General features: G+C 37.7%; 1 protein-coding gene across 1 annotated transcript in view; it reads right to left on the minus strand.

Annotated features, from left to right (window-relative positions):
• The window catches only part of C1H1orf87 (chromosome 1 C1orf87 homolog), a 126,839-nt gene that overhangs the window by 94,180 nt on the left and 11,737 nt on the right, over positions 1 to 20,922 (minus strand). Inside the window, 2 exon segments of the mRNA XM_032639279.1 lie at positions 12,545 to 12,597; positions 12,600 to 12,772. Coding sequence (XP_032495170.1) covers positions 12,545 to 12,597; positions 12,600 to 12,772 — 226 coding nt within the window.

A 20,922-nucleotide genomic window follows, 5' to 3' on the forward strand; every position in this document is an offset into this window, starting at 1 on the left:
ACACTTAGGTTGTTTCCATCTCCTGGCTATTGTAAATAGAGCTGCAATGAACATTTTGGTACATGATTCTTTTTGAATTATGGTTTTCTAGGGTATATGCCCAGTAGTGGGTTTGCTGGGTCATATGGTAGTACTCTTTGTAGTTTTTTAAGAAACCTCCATACTGTTCTCCATAGTGGCTGTACCAATTCACATTCCCACCAGCAGTGCAAGAGTGTCCCCTTTTCTCCACACCCTCTCCAGCATTTATTGTTTCTAGATGTTTTGATGATGGCCATTCTGACTGGTGTGAGATGATATCTCATTGTAGTTTTGACTTGCATTTCTCTAATGATTAATGATGTTGAGCATTCTTCCATGTGTTTGTTGGCAGTCTGTGTACCTTCTTTGGAGAAATGTCTATTTAGGTCTTCTGCCCATTTTTGGATTAGATCACTCCCTAACACCATACACAAAAATAAGCTCAAAATGGATTAAAGAACTAAATGTAAGGCCAGAAACTATCAAACCCTTAGAGGAAAACGTAGGCAGAACACTCATTTGTTTTACTTTGAATCACAAAATACTGCTTGGGAATGGATAACACAGTAGCCTGAAATGACTTTGAGCGATGCTAGTTTTGTAATATTGACCTCAGAGAATCGGTACAAATGAAGCAGAGAAATTTAACACAGATTCAGCAACTGTCCTTGGGCGTTAGAACTTGAAAGTGTTGGAAGTGTAAACAATTCTTTAAAGAGATGGCTTATAAATAAAACTATTTTTAAGTGGTTATATTGTAGAAGACATGAATACTCTGCACCAAGACAAGTGAACACAACAAACTGTCTTAATATTAGGCAATGGATAGCTGTTACTTGGGTGAAAATTTACAGAGACAGCATTAAATGCAGAGTTGAAAAGTTCTATTTCTTAAATAACTTAGGCCAAGGTCTTGATGCATTCTAGAAGGCTGCTAAATGGCTCAAAAAAGCACACTAGTGATAATAAATACAACCATGAGAAAGATGCATGTAAAATATTTGATAGTTTTTGAAAATGTAGAATTGAAAAAATAGTATTTCCAAATTAATATATATATGATTTAAATATATACTTTAAACATATGAATACAGTAAATATTAGAGTTAATCATTTGGCTTATTTATTTTTGTAAAATTTATATTTTATTTAAATGTTAACTTCTAATTATGGAATACTTTACACATAGGCACATGTAGTGAGAATAGTATGATGAAACTCCGTATACTCATCACCAAGCTTCAGTTATCAACTGGAAACCTTGTTTTTTTATGTCCACATCACCCCCACCAGAGATGACGTGAACCCCAGACAGTGTATTATTTCATCTGCATTGTTTTAGCATGTATTTATAAAGCAGTGAGTTTTACAGTGTGGTCCTTGGGTCACAAGCCTCAGCACCACCTGGAAACTTGTTAGAAATGTGAGTTCTCAAGACCCACCCTAGACCCACTGAATGAGAATTTCTAGGGTTGGGAGCCTAGAAATCTGTGTTTTAACAAGTACTCCAGTAATTCTAATGCACAATAAAATTTGTGAACCACTGACCAAAGGATAAAGATTCTTTGTAAACATAACCACAATGACATTATTACACTAAAAAATTCCTTATTAACAATAATTCCTTAATATCATCAACTACCTAGTGAGTGTTCAAAATCCCCCAATTATCTGATAAATAGTATTATTAGTTTGTTTATTCAAATCAGGAGCCAAATAATATCCACATATTTCAACTGGCTAATATCGCTTACATCTTTTAAAATTTCTAGTTCTTCCTGGACTTCCCTGGTGGTGCAGTGGTTAAGAATCTACCTGCCAATGCAGGGGACATGGGTTCGAGCCCTGCTGGGAAGATCCCACATGCTGCGGAGCAACTAAGCCCGTGCACCACAACTACTGAAGCCTAGAGCCTGTGCACCGCAATGAAGAGTAGCCTCTGCTCGCTGCAACTAGAGAAAGCTCTCATGCAGCAGCGAAGATACAATGCAGCCAAAAAAAAAAAAAAAAAAAAATTCTAGTTCTTCCTACCCTCCCACCTTTTCACATTTTTTCCTTTGCAATTTATTTGTTGAAGAAGCTGAGTTGTCTGTCCTATAAAGTTTTCCACCATCTGGATTTTGTTGCTGTTTAACAAATTGTCCCATATATTTCCTGTAAAACAGTAGTTAGATCTAGAATCTTGATCACAGTCAAGTTCAATCATTTCATAGTTGGTATATTTTCCCATGGAAGCAAATGCTGTCAGGTTGTCTTCCTTTTTGTGATATTCACAGGCACTGATAATCATTGCTTTAGTCTATTTTTTTTGTTAGGATTTTAGAAAATAGTGGTATTCTAACTCTACTATTACTTCTCATTTATTGGTAGTAATGTTTCTCTAAAGAGAGACTGTCCCTTATCAACCATTATCTAAGATACGGTTTGTAGAGAAAAGGCACATTGAATGAATGCTTGATTCTCTCTCTTTTTTTTTTTTTGCGGTACGTGGGCCTCTCACTGTTGTGGCCTCTCCCGTTGCGGAGCACAGGCTCCGGACGAGCAGGCTCAGAGGCCGTGGCTCACGGGCCCAGCCGCTCCACGGCATGTGGGATCTTCCCGGACCGGGGCACGAACCCGTGTCCCCTGCATCGGCAGGCGGACTCTCAACCACTGCGCCACCAGGGAAGCCCCTATTATTTTTATTGATATCCCAAATGTCCCACTTTGACTAGTGGGAGCCTTTAATTTTTTTCTTTTTTTAGTGGGAGCCATTTTAAGTTAGATCCTGAGTCTTTTCTTGACAAGTCTTGGAAGGTCTTTGGTATCTTCATTGTTTTGGGTGTAAGCAGATGTTACAGGCTCAAAGCTGGAATCAGCCTTTAGAATTTACTGAACAATACAGGTGGTAGGGTGCTCATTCACATGGGATTGTTTCTACATTTTTCAATGGACGAGGCTAGGAAATGTATTTTTTTTAAAAAAGAGTTCATACTGATATTTCCAAATCAGATGTAGGAGTATAGGAGTTTTATATTGTCTCATCAATATTATAGCTATATTTCATTTCTCCTACACTGGAAATTCCAAGTCCCAAAACCACCAAGATGGTGACTCATTTGCTTTATCCCCCAATACACATACAGAAGAACAGTATCAACATAATGGTTACTGAAAACCTTTAAAGGTATTTTTTCAAAAATATTTTCCTTAGAGTATATACCCCACTAGAGACATACAGTGAAGTTATTATGTTTTAAAGTTATTTACAATAGTTCCACGCTCTTTGGTTTTGCTGTCAATTAATACATAGGTTCATGTGGTAGCTAGTCTCCAAGGCGGCCCCAGTGATCCCTGCCTCCTAGTACTCATGTTCTTGTGCAGGCCTTCCCCTCCACACTTAATTAGAATTAGTCTGGATAACCAATAGAAGAACACTGTACAAGTGATGGTATGCCACTTCTGAGATTAGGTTATTAAGACATTGGGGCTTCAGTTTTGGTTGTGCACACACACGCTCACTCTCTCTCTCTTTCTGGGATAACTTATCTTGGGAAAGCCAGATACCATGTCACAAGCAGCCCTATGGAGAGGCCCAAATTGAAAACAGACAATATCTCTGGCCACAGCCAGCAAGTAACTGAGGCCTCTGTCAATAGCCACTCAAAGGGGCCTAGAAGTGGATCTTCTAGCCCTGGGTAAACCTTCAGGTGACTGCATTCCTGCTGACATTTGGCATGAAATTTCATGGGAGACCTTGAGCGAGAACTACTCATCTAAGCTATTCCTGGATTCTTGTCCCTCAGAAACAGTGAGAGATAATATATGGTTATTGGTTTAAGTGGTCACCTTTTCAGATAACTTGTTATGCAGCAATAGATAACTAAAATAGACTTACTTTATTTTGTTTTCAATTTTTAGGGCTTGATTTTTTTAAACATTTAAGTTAGTTTTATATTTATGTAAAATATTTAAATAGTTCCAAAGCCAAATCTACAGAACAAGATTTAGTCAGAGATTTGTGGTTTCTATTCTTGATCCCTCCATTATATTCCCTCTAGTCCCAATAGGTAACCATGTTTTAAAAAAAAAGTTTTCATTAATTCCTTCATTTTTAAAAACATAAGCAATAATAGATATTTAGAAGCATAATCTACATACTTTTCTTCACTTTGCTTTTGTTTAATTAATAGTATATCTAGCTATATTATTCCATACAATGATATATAGTATGGATATAGCCATACAATTATATATATGTGTGTATATATATATGATTCATATATATAATAAGATTCTTCATTACTTTCTACAGTTTTATTAAAGTTTTTATAATACTCCATGTATGGATGTACCTTAGTTTTTCAACCTGTCCCTTATTGATGGAAATTTAGGTTGTTTACGTTTTTGATATAATAAGTAATGCTGCAACGAATACCTTCTACATAAATTGTTAAACATATTTCCAGTATACCTTTGGGATAGATTTCTGAAAGTGAGATTTTCATGTCAAAAAATTCATACATAAGTAGTTTTGCTGATTATTGCCTAATTTCCTTCCAAAGTGGTTGTTCCATTTTAAATTTCCTCTACCTTCTAACAAAGTATGTTGTCAATTTTCTGGACTTCTGCCAGTGTAATAGGTGAGAAATTATATCTCAAGGTGGTTTTAACTTACATTCCTTTTATTAAGAGCAAGGCTATATCTTTTGATATGTTTAAGGGTCATTTATATTTATCATTCTGTGACCTGTCTGTTCCTATATTTTGTTCATTTTTCTAATAGTTTACTGTCTTTTTTCTTCTTAATTTTTAGATAGAAAATTCTATCTGTTAGGGATGTATTTATCTATGACATGAGTTGCAGATATTTTCCACAGTTTGTTAAGTATCTATGTGCTTTGCTGATGGTAGTTCTGGCCACATATGTGTAATCAAAATTATCACGTTTTTTCTTATTGTATCTGCATGTTGAGTCACAGTTGAGAAAATTTTCCCTTATCTCAGATTATAGAGGAAATTGCCCATTTTCTTGTACTACTGTGTAGTTATTTTTTATATTAAATCCCTGATCCACTTGGAATACATCCTGGTATATATCGTTACATGTATAATACGTGAAGAATATACATGATTTAAAATTTTCTCTGTGGCTAGATAATCCTATATTGCTTATTAAAGAGTCTATGTTTTCCCTACTAATTTGTGATGTCATCTTTATTATACACAAAATTGCAATATGCCATTGAGTCTATTTCTTCACTTTTTTTTTTCAATTCTATTAGTCTCATCTATTTATGTGCCAAAATAACACTATTTTAGAGACAGAGATTTTACATTTTATATCTGGTAATGCTAGCCATGTACCCACTGCTTTTCTATTCAGGGTTTTACTGACTATTCTTGCTTCTTTATTATTTCAAATTAACTTTATAACCAATTTGACTATTCACAAAACAAAAATCTGATACTAGTTTTACTGGAATCACATTAAGTTTATAAATTACCTCAGGGAGGATTGACATCTTGATTTTGTTCATGTTTTTTCCCATTCTTCAGAATTGTGGTAAAATACACATGACATAAAATTCATTATCTTCACCATTTTTAAGTGCACAGTTCAGTGGTATTAAGTCTACTCATGTTATTGTGCAACCATCACCACCATGCAACCACAGAACTCTTTTTATCATACAAAACTGAAACGCTATACCTATTAAACAACTGCCTATTCCCTCCTCCCCTCAGGCCCTGGCACCACCATTCTACTTTCTGTCCCTATGATTTGACTATTCTGAGTATCTTGTATAAGTGGAACATACAGTATTTGCCTTTTTCTAACAGGCTTATTTCACTTAGCAAATGTGAAAATTATCCGTGTTGTAGCCTGTATCAGACTTTCCTACATTTTTAAGGCTGAATAATATTCCACTGTAGGCATACACCACATTTTGCTTATCCATTCATCTGGTGATGGACATTTGGGTTTCTTCTCCATTTTAGCTATTGTGATAATGCTGCTATGAACATGGCTGTACAAATATCTCCTTGAGACCTTCCTTTCAACTCTTTTGTGTATTACCAGAAGTGGACTAGCTGGACCTAATGGTAATTCTATTTTTAACTTTTTGAGAATCTGCTGCACAGCGGCTGTACCATATTACATTCTCACTAACAGTGCACAAGCATTCCAATTTCTCTACATCCTTGCCAACATTGTTATTTTCTGTTTTTTTTCCTTTCTTTCATTTTTTTTTTTTTTTTACTGGTAGCTATCCTAATGCCTGTGAGGTGGTACCTCATTATAGTTTTGATTTGCATTTCGCTAATGTGATAGTGATGTTGAATATCTTTTCATGTGCGTATTGGTCATTGTGTATCTTCTTTGGAGAAATGTCTATACAAGGCCTTTGCCCATTTTTGAATCAGGTTGTTTTTGTTTTTGAGCTTTAGGATTTCTCTATATATTCTGGACATTAATCCCCTGATCAGATTTATGTTTTTTTTTTTTATTTTTATTTTTTTTAATTTTGCAGTACGCGGGCCTCTCACTGTTGTGGCCTCTCCCGTTGCGGAGCACAGGCTCCGGACACGCAGGCTCAGCGGCCATGGCTCACGGGCTTAGCCGCTCCATGACATGTGGGATCTTCCCAGACCGGGGCACGAACCCGTGTCCCCTGCCTCGGCAGGCGGACTCTCAACCACTGCACCACCAGGGAAGCCCAGATTTATGTTTTGCACATATTTTCTCCCATTCTGTGGGCTGCCTTTCTACTCTCTTGATAGTGTCTTTTGATGCACAACATTTTAAAATTTACATGAAATCCAGTTTGTCAATTTTTTATTCTGGTGCCTGTGCCTTTGGGGTCAGATCCAAGAAATCATTGCCAGATCTAATGTGAAGGTTTTCCCCTATTTTTCCTTTTAAGAGTTTTATAGGTTTAGATCTTAAATTTAAGTCATAGATTTGTTTTGAGTTAATTTTTGTATATGGTGATCATACTTTTGTATGCAGATATCCAGTTTTCCCAGTACCATTTGTTGAAAAAAACCGTCTTTTTCCAATTGAATCATCTTGGCATCCTTGTCAAAAAATCATTTCAGGCTTCCCTGGTGGCATAGTGGCTAAGAATCCGCTTGCCAATGCAGGAGACACAGGTTCGAGCCCTGGTCCGGGAAGTTCCCACATGCCACGGAGCAACTAAGCCCGTGAGCCACAACTACTGAGCCTGTGCTCTAGAGCCTGTGAGCCACAACTACTGAACCCATGCGCCGCAACTACTAAAGCCTGCACACCCTAGAGCTCGTGCTCTTCAACAAGAGAAGCCACCACAATAAGAAGCCCGCGCACCACAACGGAGAGTAGCCCCCGCTCCCTGCAGCTAGAGAAAGCCCACGCGCAGCAATGAAGACCTAAAAATAAATAAATAAATAAATCTTAAAAAAAATCATTTGAGCATATATGTGAAGGCGTATTTTTGGACTCCCTATTCTATTCCATTGGTCCATATGTCTGTCTTTATGCCAGTGCTATACCATTTTTATTATCGTATCTTTGCAGTTAGGTTTGAAATCAGAAAGTATAAGTCCTCCAGCTTTATTCTTTTTCAGGATTGTTTTGGATATTCAAGGTCCCTTGAGATTCCATGTGAATCTTAGGATGAGTTTTTACATTTATACAAAAAAGGTCATTGGGATTTTGATGCAAATTGATGATGTTACTTTTTTCTGTACAAGAATATAATAGCATGTCTTTCCATCATTCAAATATGCTCATGTTTTTCAAGAGTATTTTATATTTTTCCTCATAAATGTTTGGACATTATTTCTTGTTCAGTTTATACCTATGTGTTTGATTAATTTATTTAGTTAATTTAGTTAAATATCTATTTTCTATTGTAAATGGTGTTTTCCATTTTATTTTCTAACTAGTTTTTGTAAGTGTGTGTGTGTGTGTGTGTGTGTGTGTGTATATATATATATATATACATATATATATGAAAGCCATTGATTTGTGGATATTGATGCTATAACTCTATTTTGCCAAATTCTCTTACTGTTCTTTTTTTAAATAAATAAATTTATTTATTTATTTATTTTTGGCTGCCTTGGGTCTTTGTTGCTGCGTGCGGGCTTTCTCTAGTTGCAGCGAGCGGGGGATACTCTTTGTTGTGGTGCAAGGGCTTCTCATCACGGTGGCTTCTCTTGTTACAGAGCATGAGCTCTAGGCATGTGGGCTTCAGTAGTTGTCGCTCAAGGGCTCTAGAGCGCAGGCTCAGTAGTTGTGGTGCACAGGCTTAGTTGCTCCGTGGCATGTGGGATCTTCCCGGACAGGGGATCAAACCCTTGTCCCCTGCATTGGTGGGCAGATTCTTAACTATTGGGCCATCGGGGAAGTCCCTCTTACTGTTTTAATAGTTTCTTCATTAGAAATTATGATAGTTTATATATATAATCTTACCATCTGAAAAGAGTTTTTCCTCCTTTTTAATTATTATGCCTGGGTTGCTTTCTCTTGTTTAATTATATTAGCTAATACCTCCAACATATAGTAAAACCCAGCAGAGATATTGAGTACTTTGACTTCTCCTGACTCTAATGTGAAAGCCTCTAGTGTTTCTCCATTAAATAATATGTTGGCTTTGGGTTAATATATAGAGAGACACATTTTGGAAACAAAAATGAATATTCTCAAGGAATTTAAAGACTCATGGAAAGAGATAGACAAGGAAACAAACTATTTTAATAGTATAATAACATCTGCCATATGCACAGATTGATGTAGATGCACCTTAGAAAAGGCAGTTTTGGTGGTGAGACAGTGATGTTTCTTGATAGACTTGATATCTGTGTTGAGACCCCGATGTAATTAGGAGTTAAATAGAGAAGGAGGGAAGAGAATTTCACATAAAAGTAATTGCATGGTCAAAGGATAGGAGATAAAAAAGCAGAACTCTATTTGGGACATAGAAGTTCAGTTTAGTGAAAGGTGGGGATTGAAGGGAAGTAGACAGTGAACAGAGTTGAGTCGGTACAGTAAGTCAAGGAGTTTGAATTTTCTACTAGGGCACTGACGATTAAACAATGGTGTTCAAGTGTTTTAAGTAGGGGCTACACTTGATCAGTGGTTTTGAAATTCCTCCTAAAAGAGGTAGCATATATATATCCCTGCCCCATTGGTGTTTTGCTTTGCCATGTGGCTTGCTTTGGCCAGTGGGATGTTAGTGGATATGACATAAGCAAAGACTTAAAATGTACTTGTGGTTGAGTAATGCAGTTGTGTTTGTCCTTTTGAAATGTTTCCATTACCATGAGAAGAGCTTGCCTTGAGGAGCCCACTGGATTCAGAACAATAAGAAAAACAGAGCAGACCTGAACCAAATCTGCAGTCTGGAGCCAAGCCTCGAAAATCCTACTGGAATAAGTAAAAGCTGTCTTACTCACATATGTGATGTGAACAAAAACGATTATTGTTATAAACCACTGAGTATTGGGCTTGCTTGTCTCACAGCATTATTACTACCACAGCTGACCAATAAAGAGAAGAAAGCATAACAAAATAAGTCCTGTTTTAAGATAATTAAAATCTTCCTACTGATGTGTAATGGTGGTCTAACTAGGATGATGGCAGAAGAAACAGAAGAGGACACTTTGAGAGACATAAAAAAGATGGAATTTAAAGGGCTCAGTGATTAGTTGGATATCAGAGTTAGGGATGGAGAAGAGGAAAGCATACCCAGATTTCTTGCTTATGCAACTGGGAGAGTTGTGGGACCTTTCTGTGAGACACAGACCACAGGAAGAAGAGCAGGATCAAAGGTTTGGCTTTGAACTTGTTGGAGCTCAGCTGCCAATGCACAGTCAAGTGGAAATGTCCCTGACATCTGTCTATCCATCTGTAAAATGAGGATAACATCATGTGTCTCTACCTACCTCAACGGCTCTTGTGGAGAACAAACAAGATAAAACATGCAAAAGGACTTTGTAAAGAACATACTACCAATCAACTGTGATAATTATTAAAATTAAAACACTAACACTTTCATTTTCATGCTGCCAGATGCAAAAAGCACACTTTAATTTTATTTTTGAAACTGTGCTACTGAGTCTGTTTCTAGTTATACATTCTTTTTTTTATTTTTTGAGAGAAGGCAGAGCTGATGCTTCTGAGAAGCAGTGTAAACAACATATATGTATTTTCAAAGACGTGGAAGGAGAGGACTTAGAGACAAAAGGTCCTAGGGCTGGCAGTGAGAAGAGCCAGGCTCTAACTGTGAGACCTTGAACTATCATTTAAGCTCTCTGGGCCTCTTATTCTTCATTTGTGAAATGAAAGTTTGTATTTGTTGATTTCTAAGCTACCCTTACTGTTCTTGGATACATGAAACTACGGATTCTCTTAACATTTTCAGCTTTACTTACCTCCTACTAACAATAGTCTTTAAATTTATCTGTAATTTAGAATAGAGTTTCGTACTTGCCTGTCCCCACCCATGTTGGCTCAAGTCTCTATCAGCTACTTTTCTTTTAGAGCAAATTCAGCTGGTCCAGATTGCCTGTTACATCCCAGGCAGGAAGGCTTATTTTCATCTGTATATAAGGAATAAGGATCTAGAAGTTCTAATTGGTTTACTTCTTTCACTGTGGCAGGATTCCCTTTACCACTTAGTCAAGGTGGTAGTGAGGGTCTCTGTACCAGGCAACTGTGGCTGCCACTGGCCGCCCAGGACCATACACTCGGCAGACAGAACCAATTAGGCCCTCACTTCCTATGAGGTATTGCTGTGTTTGGTGGCTGGGTGTTAGCCCTGCTGAGCCTCCCATCAGAAACCTCCTTGAATACTGGGAGAGGAAGGACAAATCATCTCCCTCTGGCACTACAGAGCTAGCAAAGAATCCAGATTGTGGAGGTCCAAGAACAGCCTACCCAATGAACATTCTGCCTTTTACAATGGCTGATCCAGAAACTGTACCCCAAATGGGTAACTTGATGTGATAGGGAGAGTGCCAAGAAACAAAATTTCATTTATAAGAGAAAAACTAGAAGTGACTTAAATGCCCATCAATAAGGGATTAGTTAAATGAGCCATGTTATATCCATATAAAAGAATGAATACAGTTTGGGGATTAAGGACCTAGAACCTGGGCCTCAACTGTGGCTCTGCCACTTCTCAGCCTTATGACCTGGGCAAGGCACTTGACCTCTTTGTTTTTCAGTTCCTTCATCTATGATTTGAAGATAATAAGAGTTCCTACCTCATTGGGTGCTTGGGGAGTAGTAAATTAGTTAATATATGTAAAGAGCTTAGAATAGTGCCTGGCACATAGTAAATGCTATATAAGTGTTAGTTCTGATTATGACTCTCATAGAGACAATAAACATGATGCTTAGGATGAATTTTTTGAAGCTGGGGGAGAATTCTTGATATGAAGTGAATAGACCAGGATAATAAAGAGTATATACATAATGGTTCATATTCAGTGTCCATGCATGGAAGAAAGAAGAGAAAGAAATATACCACTATTTGATTGAGTTTTAATTTCTTCTTATTTATATTCTTCCATTTTACAAAATTTCTACAAGAGTATATAATATTTTATAATTAGAAGGATCAATAAAAATTTTAGGAAGGAAAAAGAGAAGTCCCCAGTGTTTGAGACCTTGCAGAACATGGTCTGAGGTCCATTGGTGGACTGGTAACCACTCCAAAGTTTAATCTTTGCAGAGTTCTCATGAGCAAAAGATCCCAAATCCACAGGATTTTATATTCTCATGACTGGAAACTAGTGAGCATCTGAGTGATTTAGTAAGGGCTATTAAAATTATAAACTAAAAATAGTTATGTTAGAGTTTACTGCAGACTCTAAGTCAGTATTCTACTAAAATGTCTGGCTGTTACTTCATGCTTGGCAGTACTGCAAAACTCCTCTATATGTCGGTTTAATTGCAACTTCAGCAATTTTTGGAAATGGTACTTTGTTACCAATGAATCATTAGTTTGTCTTGATTTGGGTCCAGTTTTCAATTGCTGCTACTCTTGCTTTCTAATTACAAAGTAATAATCATTTAGATTCATCATTACCAAGTTAGTTTGTTGTGGATTGTTTGGTTGATTCTTAACAGAGTGCAGTGATAATATATTTATATCAAGATAGTTTAAGGCTGATAATTTTTTGATGTCTAGACATATTTCATTGGATTTTGAATATAAATGATCTTTTCCTGTAATGTTAAAGCAGACGAACCCTCCCCCTCTAGCACACCCCAAATTTGCATGTATGGTGACATCACTGTATAACTATCGCTGAGTTAGTCACAGATAGCATAGGTTGACCAATTCAGTTAGTGGTCAGCAAAGATGCAATATACAAAATGACCTTAAAATTCATTTTCAGATGAAAAAAAATGATTCTAATTCTATCTGATGCAAAATGTGTTAATTACCATTAGTAGAAGCGTGTGTTGGTGTGAGTCTATGTTTCCAACCTAACTCTCAATTTTCCTAGCCAATTACCAAGAAAAGTTCAGGTATTTGTTACTCACTTGGCCATCCAGAAATCTGCAACTGAGTGCTCCCATTAGGAGTTTCTGGTTGTCCTCTGGTTTTTCTCTGGGTGCTTGCTCTTTTCCACATCATCTGGGTCATGATTGATTTGATGATCTATGGTATTAGTAGAAGCTGGGGGGTCTCTGCTAATCTGCTTTGCAGTACCAGACACTGATTTCTGGAGTACTGTTTGAGTTTCTGCCTTCAAGTTCTCATTCTCCTTGCTGGGAAGAAACAGTTTTGCACTTTGTTACTCAGGGCAGACTCCATCTGCACTAGGCTGGCATAAGCAAAGTAAGGTATTAGCATGGTGTTGGGAACACTGGTAACTTAGCATGGCGTAATGAAGAAGTAAACGTTGGTTATTTGTCTAGGGATCATTTACCATAGAGAGACCATGTTATTCTCTTCTTTATCTTCCATATACTCATAATCTGTCCATCTGCTCCAAAACCCTTACTGTAAGAAACGGCAGTGTCAAAGATGAACCGTAAAGGTTATCACATACCTTTTTTACTTACAAGTCTAACAGGTATTTCCAGTGTTTGCAACTAGAAAAGGAAGAAAGTCAAGGCAGTTTGCCAGCTCCAGTTCTGCTCTATGTCTCTCCTTAATTGCCTCACCGTGAGGCTTCTTTTTCTCTCAGTAGTCTCCCATTTAATTTTAATATTAAATATAGAGGGAAAAAAAAACCTGTAGGAAATTTAAATAAAAAACAAAAATCTAAAAATTAATCAACATTGTTTAATAACTAAAGACATAAGTCAAAACAATTACAAGGTATTGTTTTATTTGTTTAATTTATTTTAATTTTTAAAGTATTATTTATTTTTTAAATATTTGGCTGCATTGGGTCTTTGTTGCTGTGAGCGGGCTTTTTTCTGGTTGTGGTGAGTAGGGGCTACTTTTCGTTGTGGTGCACGGGCTTCTCATTGTGGTGGCTTCTCTTGTTGTGGAGCACGGGCTCTAGGCGCACAGGCTTCAGTAGTTGTGGCATGCAGTCTCAGTAGTTGTGGCTTGCGGGCTCTAGAGCACAGGCTCAGTAGTTGTGGCACATGGGCTTAGTTGCTCTGTGGCATGTGGGATCTTCCCAGACCAGGGCTTGAACCTGGGTCCCCTGTCCCTTGCATTGGCGGGTGGATTCTTAACCACTGCACCACCAGGGAAGCCCAAGGCATTGTTTTAAATATAGAAAACTTCTTTGGAAATAAGAAAACAAATGCTCATGGTCACATAAATAGATATAATTCTTATAGTGGATGACCAGACTAAACATGTTAAGAGTCAGGAACTTAAAATTTTTAACCTAGTAAATCAATTTTTAAGACTGTATATTAAGGAAAAAATGCAGAAAAATAAAAATTTAAAACTCTAAGTATTTTTTAATAGATGGATGTGTTCAGTATTTCATTCTATGTTCATATGAGAGAATGTATGGGGCCATTAAAATAGTTATGAATAATTTTAATGACAAAAGAAAATGTCTACTTATACAAATAAATGAAAATATATAATTATCTTAACTATAAATTCATGTATAGATATATATGTGTTCATGTGTTAGAGTACATAGTATATCTAGAAGGAAATGTCAGAAGTAAACAGTAAGTATCTCCTAATAGAAGTTAGGATATTGCATTATGCTATATTATATCATATTATATCTTATAAAACTATTATTCTAAATTTCCTACATGAGGAAATGTTATTTTATTATCAGGAAAAATAAATTTAAAAATAGCTATGCCTTAAGCAGAACACTCTATGACATAAATCACAGCAAGATCCTTTTTGACCCACCTTCTAGTGTAATGGAAATAAAAACAAAAATAAACAAGTGGGACCTAATGAAACTTAAAAGCTTTTGCACAGAAAAGGAAACCATAAACAAGATGAAAAGACAACACTCAGAATGGGAGAAAATATTTGCAAATGAAGCAACTGAGAAAGGATTAATCTCCAAAATTTACAAGCAGCTCATGCAGCTCAATATCAAAAAACCAAACAACCCAATCCAAAAATGGGTAGAAGACCTAAACAGATATTTCTCCAAAGAAGATATACAGACTGCCAACAAACACATGAAAGGATGCTCAACATCACTAATCATTAGAGAAATGCAAATCAAAACTACAATGAGGTATCACCTCACAATGCTCAGAATGGTTATCATCAAAAAAATCTAGAAACAATAAATGCTGGAGAGGGTGTGGAGAAAGGGAACCTTCTTGCGCTGTTGGTAGGAATGTAAACTGATACAGCCACTGTGGAGAACAGTATGGAGGTTCCTTAAAAAACTAACAATAGAACTACCATACGACCCAGCAATCCCACTACTGGGCATTTACCCGGAGAAAACCATAATTCAAAAAGAGGCACATACCACAGTGTTCATTGCAGCTCTATTTACAATAGCCAGGACATGGAAGCAACCTAAGTGTCCATTGACAGATGAATGGATAAAAGTGGCACATATATACAATGGAATATTACTCAGCCATAAAAAGAAATGAAATTGAGCTATTTGTAACGAGGTGGATGGACCTAGAGTCTGTCATACGGAGTGAAGTTAAGTCAGAAAGAGAACAACAAATACCTTATGCTAACACATATATATGGAATCTAAAAAAAAAAAGGTTCTGAAGAACCTAAGGGCAGGACAGGAATAAAGACGCAGACATAGAGAATGGACTTGAGGACACGGGGAGGGGGAAGGGTAAGCTGGGACGAAGTGAGAGAGTGGCATGGACATATATACACTACCAAATGTAAAATAGATACCTAGTGGGAAGCAGCTGCATAGCACAGGGAGATCAGTTCGGTGCTTTGGGTAGGGAGGGTGGGAGGGAGATGCAAGAGGGAGGTGATATGGGGATATATGTATATGTACAGCTGATTCACTTTGTTATATAGCAGAAACTAACACACCATTGTAAAGCAATTGTACTCCAATAAAGATGTTAAAAAAATAAATAAAATTAAAAAAATAGCTATGCCTTATGCCTAGATGGTTGTATAAATTTTAGCTCTTGTTATTGACACAGTGGAAAGGACCCATTTTAAAGCATGTCATGTTATGTGAGCATAAAACAATTGCTACAATACCTGTTTATTTGAATAAGGCCAAGATTTGATGTATGTATATTTTTTACATTAATTCTCTTAGTCATGGCAGCATGAGAAGCAAAGAAGGCTTAAGAAAGAACTCTGAGGAACACCTACATTTACAGAGGGAAGAGCCCTAAAAGGAGATTTAGAAGAAATTCTAAGTAAGGTGGAAGGGAAACCAGGAGAATGTGGTCTGGCAGCAAAGTGAAGAGAATGTTTCCAGAGAGAGGGCATAGTCAAGTGTCATGTGCTGCTGAGAAAGATGAGTCCTGAAAAGTGTCCGTTGAGTTAAGCCATAAGTACGTCGTCAGGAATCTTGATAAGGGGAGCTTCCTGAGGTAACAGAGGTGGACACTAGAGTGAAGTGGGTTGAGGTAAGAGGGGAGACAAAAAGCTAAAGGTAGGAAGTATAAAGACCTCTGTGAAGAATTTTGGTTGCAAGAGAAGAGAGCGATGGGGTGGTGACTGGCGTGCAATGTTGATTTCAGATAGGGCTTTGTTATTATTATGTTTATCTCCAAAATATACAAACAGCTTGTACAACTCAACAACAAAAAAACAAACAACCCAATCAAAAACTGGGCAGAAGACCTTAATAGACATTCCTCCAAACAAGACATATAGATGGCCAATAGGCACATGAAAAGATGCTCAACATCGCTAATTACTAGAGAAGTGCAAATCAAAACTACAATGAGATACCACCTCATACTGGTCAGAATGGCTATCATTAAAAAGTCTACAAATAACAAATGCTGGAGAGGATGTGGAGAAAAGGGAACCCTCCTACACTGTTGGTGGGAATGTAAGTTGGTGCAGCCACTATGGAAAACAATGTGGAGGTTCTTCAGAAAACTAAAAATAGAACTACCACATGGTCCAGCAATCCCACTGCTGGGTATATACCTGGACAAAACTATAATTCAACAAGATACATGCACATCTATGTTCATAGAAGCACTATTCACAACAGCCAAAACATGGAAACAACCTAAATGTCCATCAATAGAAGAATGGATAAAGAAGATGTGGTAAATATATACAATGGAATACTACTCATTCTTAAAAAAGAAGGAAATAATGCCATTTGCAGCAACATGAATGCAACTAGAGATTATCATACTAAGTGAAGTAAGTCAGAAACAGAAATACAAATACTATATGATATCACTTATATGTGGAATCTAAAATATGGCACCAGTGAACATATCTACAAAACAGAAACAGACTCACAGACATAGAGAAGAGACCTGTGGTTGCCAAGGCGGAGAGGCATGAAGGAGGGAAGGACCGGGAGTTTGGGATTAGCAGATGTAAGCTATTGTATATAGAATGAATAAATAACAAGGTCCTACTACTGTGTAGCACAGAGAACTATATTCAATATCCTGTGCTAAACCATAAGGGAAAGAAATATAAAAAAAAGCATGTCTCTATGTGTATCACTGAGTCACTTTGCTGCACAGCAGAGATTGGCTCAACATTGTAAATCAACTATACTTCAATTAAAAAAAAACAAAATTATAAAAAAGAAACTAAAGACAGTAGGGACTTTAACATATTTAAATGAAGAGCCGGGACTTCCCTGGTGGCACAGTAGTTAGGAACCCGCCTGCCAATGCAGGGGACACAGGTTCGATCCCTGGTCTGGGAAGACCCCACGTGCTGCAGAGCAACTAAGCCTGTGCGCCACAACTACTGAGCCTGTGCTCTAGAGCCTGTGAGCCAAAACCTCTGAAGCCCGCATGCCTAGAGCCCATGCTCCGCAACAAGAGAAGCCACCGCAATGAGAAGCCCGCTCATAGCAATGAAGAGCAGTTCCCGCTCACCACAACTAGAGAAAGCCCGCGTGCAGCAACGAAGACCCAATGTAGCCATGAATAAATAAAAAAATAAATAAAAAAACAAAAAATAAATGAAGAGCCAACTGACCAAAGGAGAGGATATCATTGATTAAATAAGGTGAACCCTGACAAAGTAAGATCTCTGAGAGAACAGAGATAGAAATGAAACTTCAGGGTGGGGAAGTAGGAAGATGGGTGAGGATGTAGGCAAATTTTAACATTTGGCGACAGGAGACTGACCAAATTGCTGACAGCTTGAATTTTCTCTTTGACATACAAGGTATGGTTACCTGTTGGGTCTCAAGAAAGGAAATGCTGGGATAGGAAGTCTGAATTAAGGACATACAGCCTGACATAGCTTCTATAAAGAGTGGAAGATAGCTGGGCACAACTGAGCAGCCACTGAAGGTTGGAGACCACGGATTTTGCAGCATCAGTTGGAGAGGGCACATGCCCAGTAGTCCTCGTGGAGATGCAAGGAAGGCAGACAGCGGGGCTCGTCCAGGGCTGGGGCTTTGCCAGACAGGTGCAATCAAATGGCAATACAGTAAGATGGGAATGCTAGAAGAAGAGTGTGTATATAACACATAGTTCTTGCAATGAGAGAAGACATATAACATATGGTCCCTGACCTCAAGAAATTTCATTTCATTTCGCTGTCCAAAAATAACAGAAATAATGTTAACAACTTGCTTCTAGAAGTCAGGATAGTGGTTATCTTTGGGGGGAGGTATAAAGTCCAGAAGGGAACATCAGGGGGCCTTCTAGGATTTTGGTACCATTCTGTTTCTGGATCTGGATGTCTGACGCAAGGGTAAATCAGGTTTGTGAAAATTCAGTGAGTGTATACTTGTAATGTGCACTTTTATATATTACATAGGTATATTTCTATAAAGTGTTAAAAGAAATTGGCATAAAATTTACATAAATAATATGAAATCTACCTAATTGGTATATAAATAAATGTCAAGTGAATGTTACAAAGAATCAGTGCTATTTGAAGTTCCTAAGAAAGATAAGTAACTATGGTTTGCAATGGTTGCAAAAATAATAGTATTACTGAGCTTCCCTGGTGGTGCAGTGGTTGAGAGTCCGCCTGCCGATGCAGGGGACATGGGTTCATGCCCCGGTCCGGGAGGATCCCACATGCCGTGGAGCAGCTGGACCCGTGAGCCATGGCCGCTGGGCCTGTGCGTCCGGAGCCTGTGCTCCGCAATGGGAGAGGCCACAACAGTGAGAGGCCCGCATACCGCAAAAATAAAATAAAATAAAAATAATAGTATTACTGAGTATTTAGCTACATGGCAGCCACATTATAGCCATTTACAAACATTCTTTTATTTAATCTTTAGATCAACCCTATGGGTAGGTACTCGTATTACTTTCATTTTAGGATGAAGAAATTAAGGTTCCGACAGTTCACACGATTTGTCCAATTCTACATAGATACATCCACAGGGTCTAAGTCTTCTTGATTGCACCTTGATTGTTCCGAGTCAGGAAAGGATCCATGGAAGTTAGGGAATATGTGAGGAAAAGAAATTAGAGGACGAGGCATGCAGGAAGTGCAGGATTAAAAAGCAAAAATGGTCCTGGGGCAGACAGTTAACTCTTCTGGATGAAGGCAAGGGGGATGAATCATCTTTGCTTTAATCACCTTCAAAATCATTTTGTGGGCAGTCTCAGGACAGAATTGCCTGAGAAATGTTAAATGTAACTGTCTGTTAAAACAGCCACAGTAGATGTAAAATCAAAAATGACCTGTTAACTCTGTTCAAAGTAAAAGCTGTTTTTCTTTTTTTTAAAACAAACAACATACATAGCACTTTAAAATTATGAGAAAGACTCCCTAGCTGAGAAATGGCATGTGTCTGCTATTAGCACAATTCGTCAACAGGCATTTGTGGTTATGTTTTTCACAAACCCACAGGTCTTTCTTCTAGGCTTGTGTGCTATCTACCTGCAGTATTGAAAATAGAAATTTGCCATTTCAAAGGAAGGAAAAAAATGTCATCAATACTGTCTAGGAAGCAAGACACAGCTAGCTTCCTCATATGTACTGCTAACCTCAGCTGCTGCTCTCAGGGATGCTGTGAAGGGTTTAGTGTCATCTGGGAACTATGGCAATTAGGAAGGATGACAGTAATGCTGGATGATAAATAAATGAGGAGAAAACTGTCCAATTGTTCCCTTTCTCACACTAGGCTCTTCCTGCAAATCAGCCCTTTAGTGCCACCCTTTTGTAGAGCTCAGAGTCTCAGGATTAGAAAGAAACATTGCAAGGGTGTCTAGTAGCATCCTCTGCCCAAAGCAATGTACAGATCCCACACTGGCCCCACCTCCCATGCAACTACATCTCACCAGATCTCACATTTGATTTGGATTACACCCCTCGTGAGAACATCAACTCGCAAATGGAGGACCCAGGGGGCTCAGCAGAAAGGTCACCAGATGCCATCTTAAAGGTCTGCCAGCCTTGGCAGAGGTTCAGTGCTGCCAATTTCCAACTGCGTACCATCTAACAGGCCTCAAACCCTCTGGAGAAGACAGTCCGGAGTGTGCCAACACAGTGAATGGGGATCTAATTTCAGTAAATGAAAGCATGTTCTTGTTTGGAAGTAATAACAGATAATCGGCACAACCAGACTTTTCTCTTTTAAAAAGACAACAACAAAATAAAAAATAAAGTGGGACTGGGGAGGGGACTGCAGCTGAAAATCTCACCAAACTCCATGGGGAAGCTGAAACGTAAAGCCTGTGCTAATGTAGCAAATGTTGTGATGAAATGTGAGGGTTTTTTCCTCTTTTTTTTTTTTTTTTGTTTACTCCCTGGAGCCATCCATATACTATTATCATTGATGTTTAGTCTTCAGAAAGATTTTTAAAGTACATTAATTCCCAAACCCATACCCAAATTATTTCTTTGTCATTGTAAATTATGCTAGCTAACATGTCCTAAATGCTTATTTCTATGTGTCAGCCACTGTGTATAAGTTCACATAAATTATTTTATGTTATTCTAATAATCCTGAAATGTAGGTATTATGATCATTGTACAGATGAGAAAAAAAATCATCAGAGAGATTAAGTAAATTGCTCACTGATAAACTGATAATAAGTAGAGATCTAGGGCTCAGACCCAGGTCTGTATGGCTCCAAAGCATGTACTCCTTCCTCCACATTTCTCCTCAACTTCATACCCATAATAAACAAACTGGCTACTGTTAAACAAGAGGATTTTGATTCTTTTTTAAAATGTTAATAAAAAATAATGTATATAGAAGTACCTAGTCCATCTTCCAACTTAGGCTTATGAAGTCCTTCTCAGAACACCCAAGTGGCCATCCTTCAGCTTTGGTTTGTACCTTCCCAGGGACAAGGGATTCATAACATTCCCAAAGTTATTTCCAAAGTTATTTCCA

This window comes from Phocoena sinus, chromosome 1 (assembly GCF_008692025.1).
Source record: "Phocoena sinus isolate mPhoSin1 chromosome 1, mPhoSin1.pri, whole genome shotgun sequence".
Classification (NCBI taxonomy): domain Eukaryota; kingdom Metazoa; phylum Chordata; class Mammalia; order Artiodactyla; family Phocoenidae; genus Phocoena; species Phocoena sinus.